At 38.3% G+C, this 17,063-nt stretch overlaps 2 protein-coding genes across 2 annotated transcripts; both read left to right on the top strand.

Annotated features, from left to right (window-relative positions):
- The first annotated feature begins 4,042 nt into the window (after positions 1 to 4,042).
- LOC113585412 (neurotensin receptor type 1-like) lies at positions 4,043 to 6,823 on the top strand. The gene is made up of 3 exons (XM_081714856.1): positions 4,043 to 4,125; positions 4,815 to 5,759; positions 5,842 to 6,823. The coding sequence occupies exons 2-3, from the start codon at positions 4,904 to 4,906 to the stop codon at positions 6,165 to 6,167; spliced, it is 1,182 nt and encodes a 393-aa protein (XP_081570982.1). The 5' UTR covers positions 4,043 to 4,125; positions 4,815 to 4,903; the 3' UTR covers positions 6,168 to 6,823.
- Positions 6,824 to 7,509: 686 nt separating this feature from the next.
- Positions 7,510 to 15,346, top strand: arhgap19 (Rho GTPase activating protein 19). Its single transcript, XM_027022862.3, has 11 exons — positions 7,510 to 7,621; positions 8,549 to 8,799; positions 9,120 to 9,200; positions 9,657 to 9,866; positions 10,943 to 11,169; positions 11,436 to 11,522; positions 11,694 to 11,759; positions 12,192 to 12,365; positions 12,633 to 12,722; positions 12,864 to 12,941; positions 13,288 to 15,346. Exons 1-11 carry the CDS (start codon positions 7,578 to 7,580, stop codon positions 13,351 to 13,353), a joined length of 1,374 nt encoding a protein of 457 aa, XP_026878663.2. The 5' UTR covers positions 7,510 to 7,577; the 3' UTR covers positions 13,354 to 15,346.
- Positions 15,347 to 17,063: the final 1,717 nt, after the last annotated feature.

Here is a 17,063-nt window from a genome sequence, read left to right as displayed (position 1 = left end):
AATCCATATCATTTGGAACCTTTTTTGTTGGTCCAATTATTATGAAGTAAATGTAAAGCAGGCATTTTCAAATGGTTTAAAAAAAATTATTAAAAGTGACAGTGGAAGTGACAATATGCTATTACACCTTAAGAACTATTATAAAATAAAACTTAAGAAAGCCCTTCTTATTTTTCACTGCAACTCAAAATTTCCATTTCTCTTCACAGGGTGATGATGTTGGATGCTGAGAAAATAGTCGAGTCTGATTCCCCCAGTGTACTGTTTGAGGAAAGGGGCTGCTTCTATTCCCTGGCAAAAGAAGCTGAAATCTCATCGATACAATATACAGTACTTTGAGCACTGCAGAAGTGGCAGCCCAGAGCATTTGACAATGAAACAAGAAGTGGTATGCTTGATTGTGGTTGACAGTGTTCTGCTATGATGCCAATACAAATGAGCTAAGCAGAGCACCACTCCACAATAATTGTTAATAATTGGAAGAGTACTGAACCAGAAAGGGCTTACTGTTGCAGATGATGTCACTACATTTTACATGTTCCAGTTTTAACTTAACCTTTTAAAGAAATTAAGCAGTCAAGGGGAAAATAATCTGTGATGTCATCTAGACCTTTTCTAATAAGTATCTTTTCTGTGTGTGACCTATTGGGTAGTAATAAAGTTTTTGCTTTCTTTTCTTCTACATATTTATTTATTTGTATCTTGGGCCAGTATAACACAACAGACTTTCTAGTCAATCCCTCAGCCCATAAACCCAGATCTCTCTCACACACAAAAAAAAAACCAAAATACAAATTTTTGTTTGTAATTTAGTCCATGAATTTAACCATAAAATTGAACACCTTTTGCTTTTTGCAGTTTGTTATTCCTTTCTAGAAATAAGTTATAACAAGATATTTTGATGCAAACCATGTTATTTCCTTATTGACAGGAATTTTGAGCTGTGAACACATGAAGTAGCCTATAAAGCTATTAAGCACTAGTGCTAAACACTCAGGTTATTCTGTTAAAATATGTTTGTGCTGTTTTAATATGTGTCTATATTTGGTGTTGTGGAATCAATGTTGTTATTAATATTGGTGATGTAAAATGAAAAAAGACCTTGCTGATTCAAACTGAAGACATTTGTAGGCACATAAAATTGGGAAATAAATTTGCACGGCTCTTAGGATCACATGGCTCAATTAAGAACTTAGTGAACTTAACCATAGCATTGCCATATTGCTATGATTAGATGTGATAGCTACCCTTCAGGCCTTCATTCAACCATATAGTTAAATGACTATGATTCATCTAGAAATTTAAGTTCCAAACCTTTTAAAACAGATATATTTCATTTTTGTAGATAACTTGAACTGTTAGATGAGTTTTATATGATTTACCCGTAAAAGCATTATTTGATCTTCTCTTTGTTCTGCTTATATCATCTTTATGGTACAAGCACAAAATTGTGTGTTTGTCCTTACGAATGACTAAAATATTAAGATATATAATAACCAAGATATTAAGGGAAAGTTACCACATTGAGCACTAATAAACAATCCTGATTATGTTCTTTACAAACAGCAGCAATGTAGATCAGGCTATTGAAATAGTTCTTAAGAAGCTCTAGTGTCTACAGGTTTTGGGACCATTTCTTCAGAGAAGCAACTGATTTCACTAAACAATGCTTTTTTATGGTTAAGGGGGTGTGGTTATTAATGAGATGTGGAACTCTGAAGGTGTGGAGCACCTGCAGATACTAGCCCCTCATGATTAAATAGTCATACTGTAAACTTTCTACAATTTAATCCAGCAAATCAAGGTTTTAAGAATCATTCAAGTATCTGAGCTAGATGTGGCAGATTAGGGTGGGAACTGATCTCTGCACAGGGAAGACATTTGGGAAAACACATGCATGTTCCCTCTCATTTCATGACATGAATATTTTGTGTGAGCTGTCTAAATCCAAGTAGGACTCAGGGAAGGTCTTTCATCATGTTTGTGCTTTGATCCACCATGCTGTTTGGCTGCTAATTTATCTGTCTGCCATGCTCTAAGAGCCTATTGAGAGCATGCAGGAGAATGGAGATAGACTGGGTTTAGGAAGCCAGTTAGATTAATTTCCATACAGCCACTAGTAATGTGCTGTGTGTTTATCTAGCCCAGAAGGGAACCAGGAAGTACACTGGTAGCCTGTGCATGATGATTGTGTTGTACCATGGATTCAACATCCGGTAATGAAGTCTAAGAATACACTGGAATATAATATGGAATTAGGCATTGTTAAATTGCTGTTTTTGCTAATTGTATATTTTAAAAAATGCATGCAGACTATATGATCAAATTTAAATTCTCAAATGCTGAGGAATAATAAAAATAATAATGTACTAAGAAAAGTAATTAATAGAACATCCATTTCAATCTAATAAATGAAGAGGTGTGGCTTTGATTTTCAATCATGATCTGTCAACACAAGCTTAGGATCAGGTGTGATTTAATTTCCTTCCATTCATACTCACTCGCTCAGTTGCTATCATCTTTCTTTACATCTCTCTTTCTCTGATTAAAAAGCAAGCTTATCTGTGATAGGTTGTATAAGAATGGCTTATACTTGCTGTTCACTGTTCTATAGTTTCCTGATGAAGACTGACATGAATGAAACCCACATGGAGAAAGACACAGCTCAGTAATGCAATGAGCTCTGCTGCTGGGGCTCAGTTTTGCTTGGCTTGCCATTCTCCACCAATCATGTTGTGGCATTCAACAGTGTCTGGATAAGGAGGGGTGTCAAATCACCAGAAACCAAGTCTGGATACTAACGAACCCATACAAGGGAGAGCCACAGGCTCTGCTCCCTTGATTGGAAACATGGCTTAGTTCCTCCCGCTTGTAGATCTACAATGGTTCCAAATAATAGATAAACATACTTGGAAAAGCTTAAGATTAATATTGTCATAAAACAAATAAATGAATTGTGTAATAGATGTGTTGTAGGGACATGAGCAGCATGTAGTACAAATACAGTATATCTGAGGAGATTCTTTCCCATTTTCACCATTTTGTAATTGATAGGCCAGGGCAGCACTTGATGATCTATATAGTAGAAAGCATTTCTGTGGTTCCCATTGCTTATGATGCTCCCAGTCGTGTCAGAAATCCATTTCTCCAACTTGACTCCTCGTAAATCCATTTGCTAAGAGCCCAGGTTCATGTGTAAATGAAAGTCTCCATGGAGACACAGGGATCTATCTTTGTCTTAGCATTCATGCCCTCATCATTGTCATGTGAATGTGTGTGCCCATAATGGGGGAAAGGTGGGGTTATGACATGCTATCTGCCAGGCTGGGAGAGCTGCATGCACTGTGGTCTCCCCTTTACTTCTCTTTGTTCAAATTATTATTGTGTACTGCATTTGAGAAGTGTACTTCTTAGATGCATTCTGAGTGTGTCAGTACTGTATTTATATTGCAGAACATCTCTTCACTCATCTCTTCACTCATATACAAATCTGTAGTCCATAAATAGTTTGCCATCATCACAGAAGCATGTTGCTCCTACTGCATGGCCAGTATTGAAGAGCCACAGTTTTTACACAGCAAGATTTATCATTTTGAATCTCGTTTGTATTTTTTCATTTCTTTTTAAAATTGCTGCCTTCTGGCATTTAGCTTAAAAAATGACTTACATTTCCTTTGGGTTTTGGTGTATTTGCTTTTTTTGTTTTTGTTTTTTGTTTTTTGAAAGTTAAAGTAGTGTTATATAATAAAAGCATACATACTTTCAGCACCAACAAGGTTCTGTAGATGTTAAGTATGGAGTGTGAATTTGGACAAAATGTAAGCGGAATTAATCAATCTGCATACCTGCAGTTTGGCTATAGAATTCCCTTACTCTTTCCTCTGGAGATCTGTGTAAATTGCACAACATGCAGACAGTGAAGAGAGAGAGAGAGAGAGAGAGAGAGAGAGAGAGAGAGAGAGAGAGAGAGAGAGAGAAAGAAAGAGAGAGAGAGAGAGAAAGAGAGAGAGCAAACTGAGTGTGGAGGGGTTGATGTTCACACGCAATGTTTCATTTGGTGTTTGAATCAGACTTGGATGCACACAGATGTCTTTTGACACTGAACTGTTCCCAGTTCTTTTCACAGTAAGTCATTACTTTAATTAAATATGCTATTATGGTAATTGTGTTTTGTAACAAAATGCCTATGGGATTTTAGGCAGTAGACGGTGTTAGCATGTTTTTACCTGACAAGTTTTAAAGCCACCTGTTTGCTTTACTCTATAAATGTGATTTATCCAGACCATGGATTATCATCAGTAGTCAATTAAAATGCATTTCAATGTCTTTAAAATGTTTACAAATTAGCTGTAGTTAACAGAATTAAATAATGATAAATCCACAGATTGAAAAATTATGCATTTTCTTTCAAAATTATTTTTTAAGGATCACAGTTGTGGGTTATGCTTTTTCCTGGTTTCCCTGTACGTTTTATTCCCACAATCCAGTACTCAGGTGCATGTTGTCAGCAATAGGTCCTTGCTATATGTAAACATTCCAAGTCACAGAGAATGACAATTAAACAAAAAGCAACAAACTGGGTGAAAGAGACATTTTACAGAAAGTAAAAATAGCTCATTAGGATCTGGGGAACATGTTGAGGATCTGTATAATCTTTAGCCAAGCTTTGATGTTTCAACATTACAGTTTGTAACTTGCACAATCACTGAAATAGCTCCTAAGATGGTAAAATGTCAATTATACATAGTATGCTATAACTTGGAACTTCCTTTATTAGGTGCTTTTTTTCTCTCCTTTCCTCTGAACATTTTCAGATTCCCGCTGAGAGGAGTGCTTGGCAACGACACGTCAGTGTGGAGAGTGATTCAGGCTATTAGGCTCCACATTCTACTCATCAGCTAGCATGAATGAGTCGCTAGGGACATTCCAGCTCTCCTGCAACACAAGCCCCAGCCTGGTGCCTGACCTTTACATCAGTGTCACCAAGCAGGAGCCTTACCACATCGCCATCCCTATGACTGTGTTCTATGCTATCCTCTTTGTCTTCGGGGTTCTATTCAATGGCATCAGCATCCTGACACTCCTCACGGACGTCCGCATGAAGGCCAGTGCCATCCAGCTATACCTCCTCAGCCTGGTTCTGTCTGATGTCCTCCAGCTCCTGACCATCCCCATCACTGTGTACCGTTACTATTGGGAGAGCTACCCATGGAGGCTGGGTGAGCCCTTGTGCAAGGCTTACTTCATGGTGCGCCAAATGTACTGTGCCACCACCAGCTGGGTCATCCTGGCATTCACAGGTGAGCGCTACATGGCCATCTGCCACACAATGCGCTCCCTATCCAGCCTCCAGAGGTCTCGACTGCCCTGCCTGTTGGCCTGGATCTGGCTGCTGTCACTGGGCTCGTCTGTGCCCTTTGCTCTCGTCTACAGGCATGCACGGGCATGCATCCTGGACTATGGGGCTACATCACCCGACAAGGCCTTTGTAGTATCTACCATGTGCGAGATGACAGAAGAGGAGCCGTCCCCCGTCTACAAGGGCGCTCTGCTACTTCGAGGCATCCTGTGCTTTCTAGTGCCCCTCATGTGCATCTTCACCCTCTACATCCTCATCATTGCTCACTTCAGATACAACAGTCGCCAACGCACAGCCATGGGCATCACCAGGGCGGTCGCCAGTGGTGATGGCAGAACCACACAGTGCCTCCAGAATGGCAAGCTGCTGCTCCAGGAGAAGCGGGCACTGCGGCTCATGGGTGAGACAGCGTGTTTGTGGCGGACTCCCATGGAATTCTTAGGGTGGCATCATTTGTCAGCTGCTCTTTTCCTGTCTTGCAGGTGCAGTGGTGGTGGCTTTCTTCATGTTTAACTTCCCTGACATCGCCTCATCACTCATGCAGGTGTATGTGAGCTCGTGGTCAGGTACGGTGCTGACTGTCTACACTGTGCTCAAGTCCTACCTGTCACTGCCCCTCTGGTATGTAAACAGCGCCCTCGACCCCATTCTCTTCTGCATTTCCTCCAACATGTTCCGTAAGGCCTGCTGGACAACTATTGGCCCATTCAGGCCCCCATGGCTGCGGTTCTGCAGACATAGGAGCACAACGTCGGTGACGAGCATGGTTAGCCAGACCTCTGCAGGAGCACTCAGCATGTCAGCCTGAGGGCCTCTCTCTGTTATAAAAGGAGAAACATTTCCCTGAAATCACTATATACTGACTACCGTAAAATTGGCAATTTGTTTCAGATATTGTAAATTGTGTTCATGTTGTGCTACCAGGTTGCTTTAGGTGTCTTTCGTTGCTTCAGAAGTATTTCTGTTAGTGAATTCAAATGGAAATAGCTTCATTCCCTTTATCATCTTTGTCTAAAGGATATTCTGCATTGGGGAGATGATTATTGGTCACATTTGCAAAGACAGTTTACAGATCAATATAAATATATCCCCATTGAAGACATTGAAGTTTTCTGTTTTCAAGATGCAGGCAGCATTGTCTCTCTCTTTTAATATTTGATTGCTGCTTCTGCTGCTGTTGTTGTTATGATGTTGTTTTTGTTGTAATGAACAAAAATGTATACCCATGATTTTTTGTTCAGTTATAGTGAAATATTACAAAGAACATTATTAGTTTTTTTTTTAATTAAAAACCCAGTGATGCTGTGGTCTAGTGGTTTTGTTGTGTTAAATCTGAAGATGCACCATTAATGATCAAATAATGTTCAATGCTGCACCTGCATTTGTATATTCATTTTGAGACCTTGACAATTAACTACTTCTTGTGAACATGAATTGCTGAAATATTCCACAAACGTTTATAGGTTATTTATTGAAAGGCAACATTATAATGAAAAGAAAAGAGTACTAATGCCTTTGTCATTTTATTTTACTTGCATGTGATGTCATTTTCCCCGCATCTGTCAGCTTTCATGTCGAACCATTCTGCGTACCATTTTATTATTTGTTTAGTTACTGTAGTCCTTTCACTTTTCACAAAAAATGTAAAGATATCCAAGATCGCATTCGCGATAGGAATTGACGTGTACTTTGTTTTGTAAAATGTCACTTTCATCAGTACCACAACCTTGGGTGGCCAGTCGTTTAGTCTTCCGGGGTAGTATACGGACTACCCCTAGTGGCTGAAAATTCAGAACACGATATGAAAAAACTACGTAAAACTACAAATATCTGAATGCAGCGGGTTTTTTTTTAACTATATTTAATTATTAGGCTTGTATTCAACTTTAGGTTATCTATGTAAATTTAATATGGTAAACTGAAAATAAATATGAAATATAAATATGTAAATATTAATTCACCGTGAATGGATGTGGATACAGTATGTGGATGACTGATTGTAACGATAAAACAGCCCAGTAATTACATTTGGCTTGCTGAGATAAGAATTCTACTTATTCATATCCTTTAATTTAAAATTGCGGTCCATAGCAAAAGCGTTCGCCATTGCATCTAAAAAAGGAACAAAGAAAAGCGCCAAGCACCGCCCTCAGCGTCCAAACCAATTAGAAGCAGAGGGCGGTTCAAATGGCGTTTTAGTGGAAAATTCAAACTTAACATGGCGGCTGAGAAAGAACCTGACGAAAACAAACAGAGTAGAAGGTAACGTTTTCTTCCGTGGTGTGTTTATTAGTTACGTTATTTAAGAAAATGAATATGATGACGCGCAAAATAATAAAATAATTAAATTCCAGAGTTCTCCCCAAAATGTTTCTCGCTAATGTGCGGAAATTTAATGTTAAAGCTAGCTACACAAACAGGTTTCGTTCGAACGTGACAGTTTGCTTGTCAGTTTGCGTTGTTGTTCATATCTGCACTTCACTCGTTAACCATAAGTGTGTAGCAGTAATCAACTATACCGATAGCCGGCTAATCAATTAGACTTCTAGCTAGATATGTTTGATAAGTTAGCCTACTTATCGGTCTGTTTCTGGTGGGTCTTAGAACTTCCAGTTACTTCCAGGGTTACTCTGCGTTAGATAGCTAACTAACTGGCTATGTCGTGGTTAATCTTCAGTCTTAGCCAAATTTAATCTTTCTATAGTTCTCTAGCGTTAGCTAGCTACGTAGCTAGCTAGTAGCGATATAACTAGACATTTGAATTAGTTTGCCTCGTTCGTTATACTAAGTTAAGATATGGATGGATATGCTAGTTAAGATGGATATATTGGATATGTTAGTTAAGATATGTATCGTGATGTAAACCCTTTCGCTTAAAAAACATTTGGTAAAACTGCAATGACATGACTGCATTCACTAGCTCGTACCCACTATGCTAGCTAGGTTAGCTATCTAAGGTATGTTAAGCCTAAAGTGTGTCTAGCTAGCTAGGTTATGTTTGTTGCAAGTTGATAAGCGAGTTCAACTATTATGATTATTTAATTCGTCTCTAAATCTATTTATGGCGTAGTGGGCATACACGTGGTTGTGTCATGGCTTTGAAACTGGTAGTTAGCTAGCTACGATATTTAGCTGTAAAAATATTCCAGGTTTTTATAATCTGCTGTCATTGTCTTCGTTCTTTCAAAGGGGAACAGTATGTAATATAATCATAAGCCAGGAAATGCATCAAACCCAGCCAGTCATCTTCAACCCTGATTTTTTTGTGGAGAAACTGAGGCATGAGCGACCCCAAGTTTTTACAGAGCTGCTGTTAAGTAACATAACCAGGCTAATTGATCTACCTGGAGCGGAATTCTCCCAGCTCCAGGGGGAAGCTGACCTCAAGCTTCCTGTATCCACAGGTTTCCTCCGCCTACCAAGCTTCCTGAAGCGCAAAGGTAACTAAACACCCACCACACAAACCAAGGATGCTCAGTAATGGTACACACTACTTGGTGTTTACTTATTGGAGATGTTTGGATTTTTTATAGTGGTCCTGTGTAATGGCAATAGTATAAGCTAAGCCTAGCCTGAATTAATTAACGCACTAATCATTGTCTGTTTGACAATGTGTATACGTTGTCATGCATATATTATACTGTAATTTGCATTCTAAACTGTTTTTATCATTGGTTTAAAAATTGTAGCTGCCCTTCTAAGAAAATTGCAATAGAGAAACAGTCTTGACTCATTTTGCTTTGTGTTTTAATTATTACAGAAAAAGGAGTGATCTTTGGGGCACCCTTAACTGAGGAGGGCATAGCACAAATTTACCAGCTCATTGAATATCTTGGAAAAAGTAAGCAATCTCCCTCTTCTCTTTTAGCTTGTGCTAAAGCATCTGTCCTGTTTTGCTTGCATACATCCAAGCTTCAAAATGCAGCTGACTAGGGGATATTAAATTAGGTTAATTAACCACTTCAGAAAGGGCTTGCCTCTATACCAGGTGTTTCATGTGCTAAAATGCAAATGCCTGTAAGATTTACTTTTCTTCCAGGGATGGAGAGAGAGCTTTTCTATGGCTCTACATTTTCTTACCATTTGTTCACATTGAAAAAGGGATTCTCTGCAGGCCTATCTGTGTCCCACAGCTTTTGACCCAGAGTGATCAAGTTCTGAAGCGTGAGCTCAGTTCATTTTGGGGACCAAATGATGTCATCAGCATGAAAGTATACAGGGACTGAATGGTGCTGGGAATGTGGTGGAGGCTGAATTATTCATCTCAAAAGCACTTTGCTCTTCCACTGTCTGTCAGACCTGCATGTGGAGGGCCTGTTCCGTGTTCCTGGGAACAGCATCAGACAGCAGGCCCTGAGGGAGATGCTGAACGGTGGGGCAGACATAGACCTGGAGTCCGGGGACTACTACCCCCATGACGTGGCCACGCTGCTTAAGATCTTCTTGGGGGAGCTGCCAGAGCCGCTGCTGACTCACCGCCATTATCACGCGCATCTAAAAATAGCCGGTACGTCTTTGCTGAGCACAGTGCACCGCAGAGTTGGTGGAATCCAAAATTCGTTCCTTGTCAAAATTGTGGATCTTGTGAGTGAGCATAGAACAAGTTATTTGTTTAATATTTTAATTGTGCATATTTGAGAATATGTGGAAATTTAGTTGGTCTTGTCATTTAAAATCAAGAAAAAAATGCCTACATGGGCCACAGATTTTGCATTTTTCGTTGCCAAAATGAGAGATGACGTAGCCATGGGTACCGGGCAATATGGAATGTCGACCTGTGCATTTGCAGTTGTTTTAAATTTGCTTCAGTAATAATTGTGCTTATTTGACTAAAGCCCTGTTCCAATGGGATCAGTTTTAGTTGAAGAGCCTGGGTAATATAATTATTACCTGCAATCCTCAGTGATTTTAGTCATGTCCAAATACACCGTGTCCCTCCCAGATCTGTAAAGGTGCCTGTTGCCTACTATAAATGCTCTGTAGAGATAACCCCAGATAACTTTAATTTAGTCAATAAATATTCCACCATATTCTGTGCAGACGTTGTTTTTATACTCTCTCTTAAGTAAGGAAATGCTTGAGCAAGAATTTACTTGCGTTATGTACTTTGGCATTTACTCGCCCAAGGCCTTCTAGTAGGAGCAACACATCTGGCAACTTTAGGTGAATTGTACTACATATATGGAGCCTGCTAATCTTAAATTATTTTAATTAAAATTTTTTATAAATGATGTGTTGGATTTAAGACAGTTGTGTAAGGATTATAGCAACAGTATGCAGAGTAACAGTATTAATTCAGTAGCCGCTTTCATCTCTCTAATCTGTAATGTGATTTTTCTTTTTGCTATCTCTTGTTAATCGGTCATAAACTTTAAAAAGGTCTTATGGTAAAATTACTTTGCGGACATATGTTCAGAAAAGTAATTCTGTCCGATTAGTACTTGTTCCTCCATCTGGAAAAGGTTTACACATTTATTTCACTAAAGAATACTTCAGTTTTAAGTTAAATAAAATGTAAACAATGATGGTAAGATGCATTGCAGGTGAAAAGTATTCCTTCTCTGTGCTTCTTTCGTATCACAGAGATGACTCTGTTAGACGAGAAAGGCAATAAAACGTGTGTCCCTAACAAAGAGCGTCAGATTGAAGCACTGCAGCTGCTTTTCATGTTGCTCCCACCTGCCAACCGCGCTCTCCTCAAGCTGCTCCTGGATCTGCTCTACCAGACCGCCAAGCAGCAAGACAAAAACAAAATGTCCGCCTTCAACTTGGCCCTAATGTTTGCGCCGCACATCATTTGGCCAAAAAATGTAGGTATGATGTAGGGTTGCTCGATTATCTTTTGTTACCTGTTTGCAATACTGGCCTGGCTGCTGGCTGCAATATGCAAATGACACCATAACATATTGTCATTTTCTTTGTGGCTACTATGCCAGAGATCTGTCTTTTGGTCCGGTGGTCAGAGCTCAGGTTCGTCTCCTGTCACACCTGGGTTCGAGTCCCAGATAGGGTGGCAGCCTTCGTTATGTCCTTGTACTGCAAAGAAATTTGTCAAGAAACTTCTGTCTACATACAGGTGACTGCGAATGATCTGCAGGATAATTTGAATAAACTGAATAATGGCATCGCATTTCTGATTAAGCACTCACAGAAGTTGTTTCGGGTAAGAACTTTTTAAACTCCTGTTCAAAAGTCAATAAAAATGTGTCCTCAGAATAGATTATAAGGGATAGACAAATTACTTCCAAAGAATGTAGTAATTTAATGCAAAGGGATCTTTTACATAAAGATCTTTTGAGCATGTACGTTCAACCTTTGTTCTATGTTTTTCAAGGCACCACCATATATCAAAGATCATGCACGGATGCTCTTTGCAGGATCAAACACTCCTCAATCAAAGGTTATGATAGTATTATTATGCACTTTAATTTTACTGTGCCATTTGATTCAAAGGAATGCATTGTCTCTTAGAATTATGTTTTTGCTGTCACTTCAGCTCATATCAAATCCCCTTTACATCCCCAAGTTTGAGTTTTATGAATTTCAATTGGTCATGTCCAACCTCATACATAAACTTAATTAAAACCTTTGTTCCACAGCTGCTTTAATAAAAAAAAAAAGGATTAGTTATTTGAATACAGACTACCTAAGATCTGCATATAAATTAAGCTTGCCTTTCATTGTCATGCAGTAAATCCTTTGTCTTGTTTGAGCTTGGCTTTGATGAAACTTCAAAGGGCTGCTGTTGTCTTTTTCTTTTTTGACACTGTCACTGTGGAGAAACTGACCAGATTTTTAACACTGCGCCGTTGATTTTAATGTGCTGCTCTAGGACGACATGGCACTTTACACTGGGGCGGTCAGCCGAGGCCTGTTGTCCTCCAAGCGGAACAGTGATGAGCAATGCGGCGGCGAGCAACAACACACCCATGAGGCACTTCGCGACCTCTTCATTCATGTCAGCCACATGCCTGAGTCTGCCAAGAAGAAGAAACTCATTCGTCAGGTAGCTCTTCACTTTTTCTGCTTTAATCTGTTGCTGCAGGATAACTGACAAATATAACTAACAAACTGTTAGCATTGGTTTCGGCTGACGGGAGATCTTTGATCTTGCAGGCATAACAGCCAAGATGGAAAGTGACCTGAAGTTGTGCTTTAATGTGTTTACTGATTTTGTCCCTAATCACAAGAGTAGGCGATGTACTGTTGCCAAGACAGACAGTATTCTTTAGATTGTCTGTGAACTGTGCTGAATGGAGGTGTTCTTCTGTAGTTCAACAAGCAGGGAACTCCAGTACGGGAACTCTCCAAGCCTTCAAACCCGAAACATAGTCGTTCCCGGTCCTTTGGGGGCTTAATCAAGGTCTGTTTTTCTTTTAAATTTATGCAGTTGTATTGATTGTTAATTAAGTACTTGAATGTGTGAATGTCTGTCTATCTTTAATGTTCTTTAACAACTGGGTTTCACCATTACTTCTCCTTAAAGTATATTTTCTTTAAACAGAAAAAAGTTTTGGGGAACCAGCAAACAGGTGAGAGAGCTGGAACCAGGGCAAGCCAAACCAAGGAGATGACAAAAAATGTAAGTTCCAAATGAAATTCCTTTTGGACATATGCCATCTTGCACAGACCTCTGTTTTAAACTCAATTGGACTGAAGTGGGACAAATGGACCAAATCACATGTGTATTTACAAATTAACCTTTTATGTCTTGAAGGTGCAAAATCACAAAGAAAACCTTTTTAATTATGTAGTGAAATATCTCCCCATTCAAGCACATGGTAACTGAAAAGGGTCAAGATTTACCTCACTCCTTCATCCCAACTGTGTAGACTTGGGGATGGTGCATTAGGAAAATCAATTAATCTTAAGAACTATTTATTGTTTAAATTTGTCATTGAATCTTTGTTTGTCATTCCTTCTTTCAGAGCTCCTCATCTCTGAAAAGGACTCCTCTTTCACCAGCCCAGCAGTCCAGTTTAAGCTTACCCTAACGTTATTTTGGCAAGTAACCATTTTGGAAAAGCTTTAGATAATATAATTATTTGAACTTGGCCAACAAAGGTGATCTCTCAGATGCTGACTACGCAAATAAGAATTTCCAAAACAGTGTGATTTACTTCATTAGGTAATTTCCCCAACCTGAAAAATCTGGTTAATTCAGAACTGCTAATCTGTTTGTGAAAGAAATAAAAATAGAAAAAAAGGCAGTATATGCAAACCTATATACTCTCCTATAAGCCCTATATTCACATGTAGTAATAAAGGTCAAGGTGAATCCCTTTTCTGTGATTTTGGCTACTAAGTGTACTTCAGCTTCCATTAGTATTTGAACAGTTGGCCCTTAATGTAGGTCAAAAAGGTTTATGTGAATTTCATGAGCAGTCTAGTGACCAGACATGGCTTCATTTCCGACCTATCTGGAAGGTAATCTAGGTCTGCTACAGTGAACTGTTCTTCAGTCTCTAAGAGTGTGATATCTGCATTTTGGGGGGGGCTTTTTTTTTTTTTTTTTTGGCAGACAAATGATAATTGCATCTGTAAAGAAAGCCATGTTTAAGAATGTTTGCTTTTTGGTGCTTTCGAGAGATGTGTTGTGTGTCTCCCCCTTCCCCGCTTCCTTATGCAAGTTGTGCTGCATTTTAAAATGTTCTTAATCAGGAGGGAATAGGATCTTCTCCTACCTTTCCATCTCGTTTTAAAGGGTTATGTGAAATGAGGCAATAAAGGAAAGCTCCTCAAAGAGGGTTTTTTTTTTGTTGTTTCTTTTCCCAAAAATCCCTCTTGATTAATCACCAACATGTTGGCCTTGAATATAGTAAAATGTTGCTTAGTATGTATTTGAATAACATTTTGAAACAAATGTGACCTTCAGTTGGGATTATATCTTTCTTTGGGATTTCTACAATTTATAACAATTTTTATTTTGTACATTTTTTAATTAGGCCATTATTTACTAACACTGGTGCTTTTTTGTGAGAATTTTCTTTACAATTTTTCAGTTGAACGAATGTTTAAATTTTTTTTTTTTTGATAGTCTTAACTTGTTAACTGTGACTTTCTTTAAGTTAACCACTGTTACTTTCAGATTGCTTTAAGTTATTTCTTTTTAATACTTTTATGTGTTAAACAGTTTAATATTTCAACTCAGTATATATGCCTGCCATGGGTGTGAGGTTTTTTTGTTGGTATATTTGATTTTATGAACTCTTTTCCTCCAGGTTTTGCAGAACTTAAAGCTATCCAACTTTAGTTTTTAGACCTAAATTACAAGCAGATGATTGCTATTGCATATTTACATCTTGGTTTATGCAAAACAGTCATAGCTGTTTGATAGCGTTCAAATGGACCTGCAATGCAATGCTTTCATCTTGTGACATTAAATCAAGATGATTCAAAACTTTTGCAGTCATTTGTGTTTATAGAATTGCTTTTAATTATCCTGATTAATTATCCTGATTAATACAGGATAATATTGTCACTCATTTCACCTAAACATATGGGTGCTGCAGACCAGATCATAATTGTATGTATCCTTTAACCCTAGATAAAAATTGATCTTGTCAAGTAACCACAAAGCTGTCTTTCATTAAAGGTTTAAGGCAATGACATGATTGTTAGTCAGTAACAATTTTTGCAGTTAAGAATACAATATTGGGGTATTTCTGTGCTCTAGATGCCTCAAAAAGCAATGTTTTTTTTAATGAGTATGTAAAAATTGTGTCTATATTTTGATAGTTATTAATGCATTTAATAGCTGCTAATTCCATCCAATGTATTCAAAGAACTTGTAAAGTGGATGGGACAGTGATCCAAGAACATAACTGTCCTTTTAATGTAATCAATTTTGCTGGAGCTCAAATATCATTCGTCTCCCTCAGGTAGCAGATGTAGCAGTTTATTAAAGTATGTATGTGAAATGCATCCACTCCTACGATATACAAATGTACATATCTCTGTCTCGCCGTTCCGGTATGGGTCACGTAATCTCCCCCCCCCCCCCCCCCCCCCCCCAAGTGTAGGCCTACTATCAGGTGCCTGGAGGTTTGAAGGTCCAGTGCACTTACATTCTGTGTTTTCTGTGTGTCTTTTGTACACCCACAAGTTTTATTAGGCTGCAAGAGTTCAGCTCCCTCCAGATACAAGTTCAGATATAAGAAATTGATTGCTATGGATAATAAATGTGATTTATTAAAACCTTAGTTCTAAAAATTTAAGGTCTGGATTATTGTAGAGTTAAAATATGATTAGGCTATGTTTAGAATCAGTAGGTCAAATTGCCTTTAATAGTGTGTATCATTTTGAATAATATATTTAGTATTCCTTATGTCTGTGACATTTACAATTGTATTATCTTAGCTTTTCCTGTTATTCATTTCTTTTGTCAACTACGATTTTCTCAAACATTTTTTGAGGCTTAAGACTGCATCACCACCGATTCTCACCAAGTCATTTCAGGCATCATTCGATTGCTTCTAAAGAATGACACAGTTCCACCCTCTGACCCTTCAGGAAAATCTGAGCCTTTTTTTCCATAAATGGCTGAGTGACTCCAGGAGTTCTGAAGATGCTTGCAGTCATGAACTGCAGCCAAAAGCAAATTGTAGCCATAATTCTAGCTCAGCAAGCAGTTTCTATAACTTGTGTACACAAACACACTTCTGTGAGGTTTTGGACACTAGTTTTAGCCATCATAGGTTTTGCAATGACTTACGGTGGGAACAGCGACTGGCTAGAGTAGAACCTAATGGGTTGCAGGGACTTCTCACAGCAGAGTAATGTTTGAGAAATGGTACTAAACTCTTAATATCTGTCTATCATTGATAAGTCCTGTGTGCACTTATTTACTGGAATGAACTGACAGTTTGGAGAGGGCAAATGTCAAGAATTTAATCCCAGCCTTTAGGTTTTGCTCAATGGGCAAATTGTCAGCTATTTAGTGTTCTGTTTGTATCTAGCAGAAATGCAAATAAAATGTTTATCACCTTCACTGCTAAAACATCCCCAAGTTATCTTTATTTAATTCTTCATTCAAATGATCTAATTACCTATTAAATTCTAGTGATGTTCTTTAAAACTTCATTTGTTAAATTTTAATAACCTTACATTAAAATGACTTTCTCTAAACAAGGGAAAACAAAGGTGGAAATAAAATTAAATGAAAATTTAGAGAGAGTAGGTTTTTTCTCACCAATGTTAATTTGTCAAAGTGTGGTGCTTAGAAACACTTTGGGAAGGAAAAGCTTCCTGATTCTTATTTTCCATAAGTTATTTTCCTTAAGCTATTTTCCTTTTTTATGTGTTAGGACACACATTGCTAGTGCTTGGTGCTATTTTAATATTCACCACAAGGGGGAGGAGAAGAAAATGCAGTCTTCTGTCATGAGCACAGGATCCTCCTCTCACTTGCTGTAAGATTGTCCACGCAACAAGTCTATAAAGGTCCACACACCTACACACCACTTATTAGTGACAATGAATTAATTATAAATGTTATCTTTTTTTGGTGCTTTATTGATAAATACCCTGTTTCTGGCTGCTGGTAGGGATTACCCAGCTCATGTTATTACAAAGGATCTCTAGTCTTCAGGATAGAGCAGAGTTGCAGCAATGTAGAAACATTTTGAAAACTTCACAACTGCAAGGAATGCACTGGTGTATTATTATGGACTTTTTTGCTATTTCATTCCTGGCAATGTAACTA

The sequence above is a fragment of the Electrophorus electricus genome, chromosome 5 (genome assembly GCF_041902795.1).
Source record: "Electrophorus electricus isolate QZ-2024a chromosome 5, ASM4190279v1, whole genome shotgun sequence".
Taxonomy (NCBI): domain Eukaryota; kingdom Metazoa; phylum Chordata; class Actinopteri; order Gymnotiformes; family Gymnotidae; genus Electrophorus; species Electrophorus electricus.
This window is presented reverse-complemented; position numbering and strand designations above follow the sequence as displayed.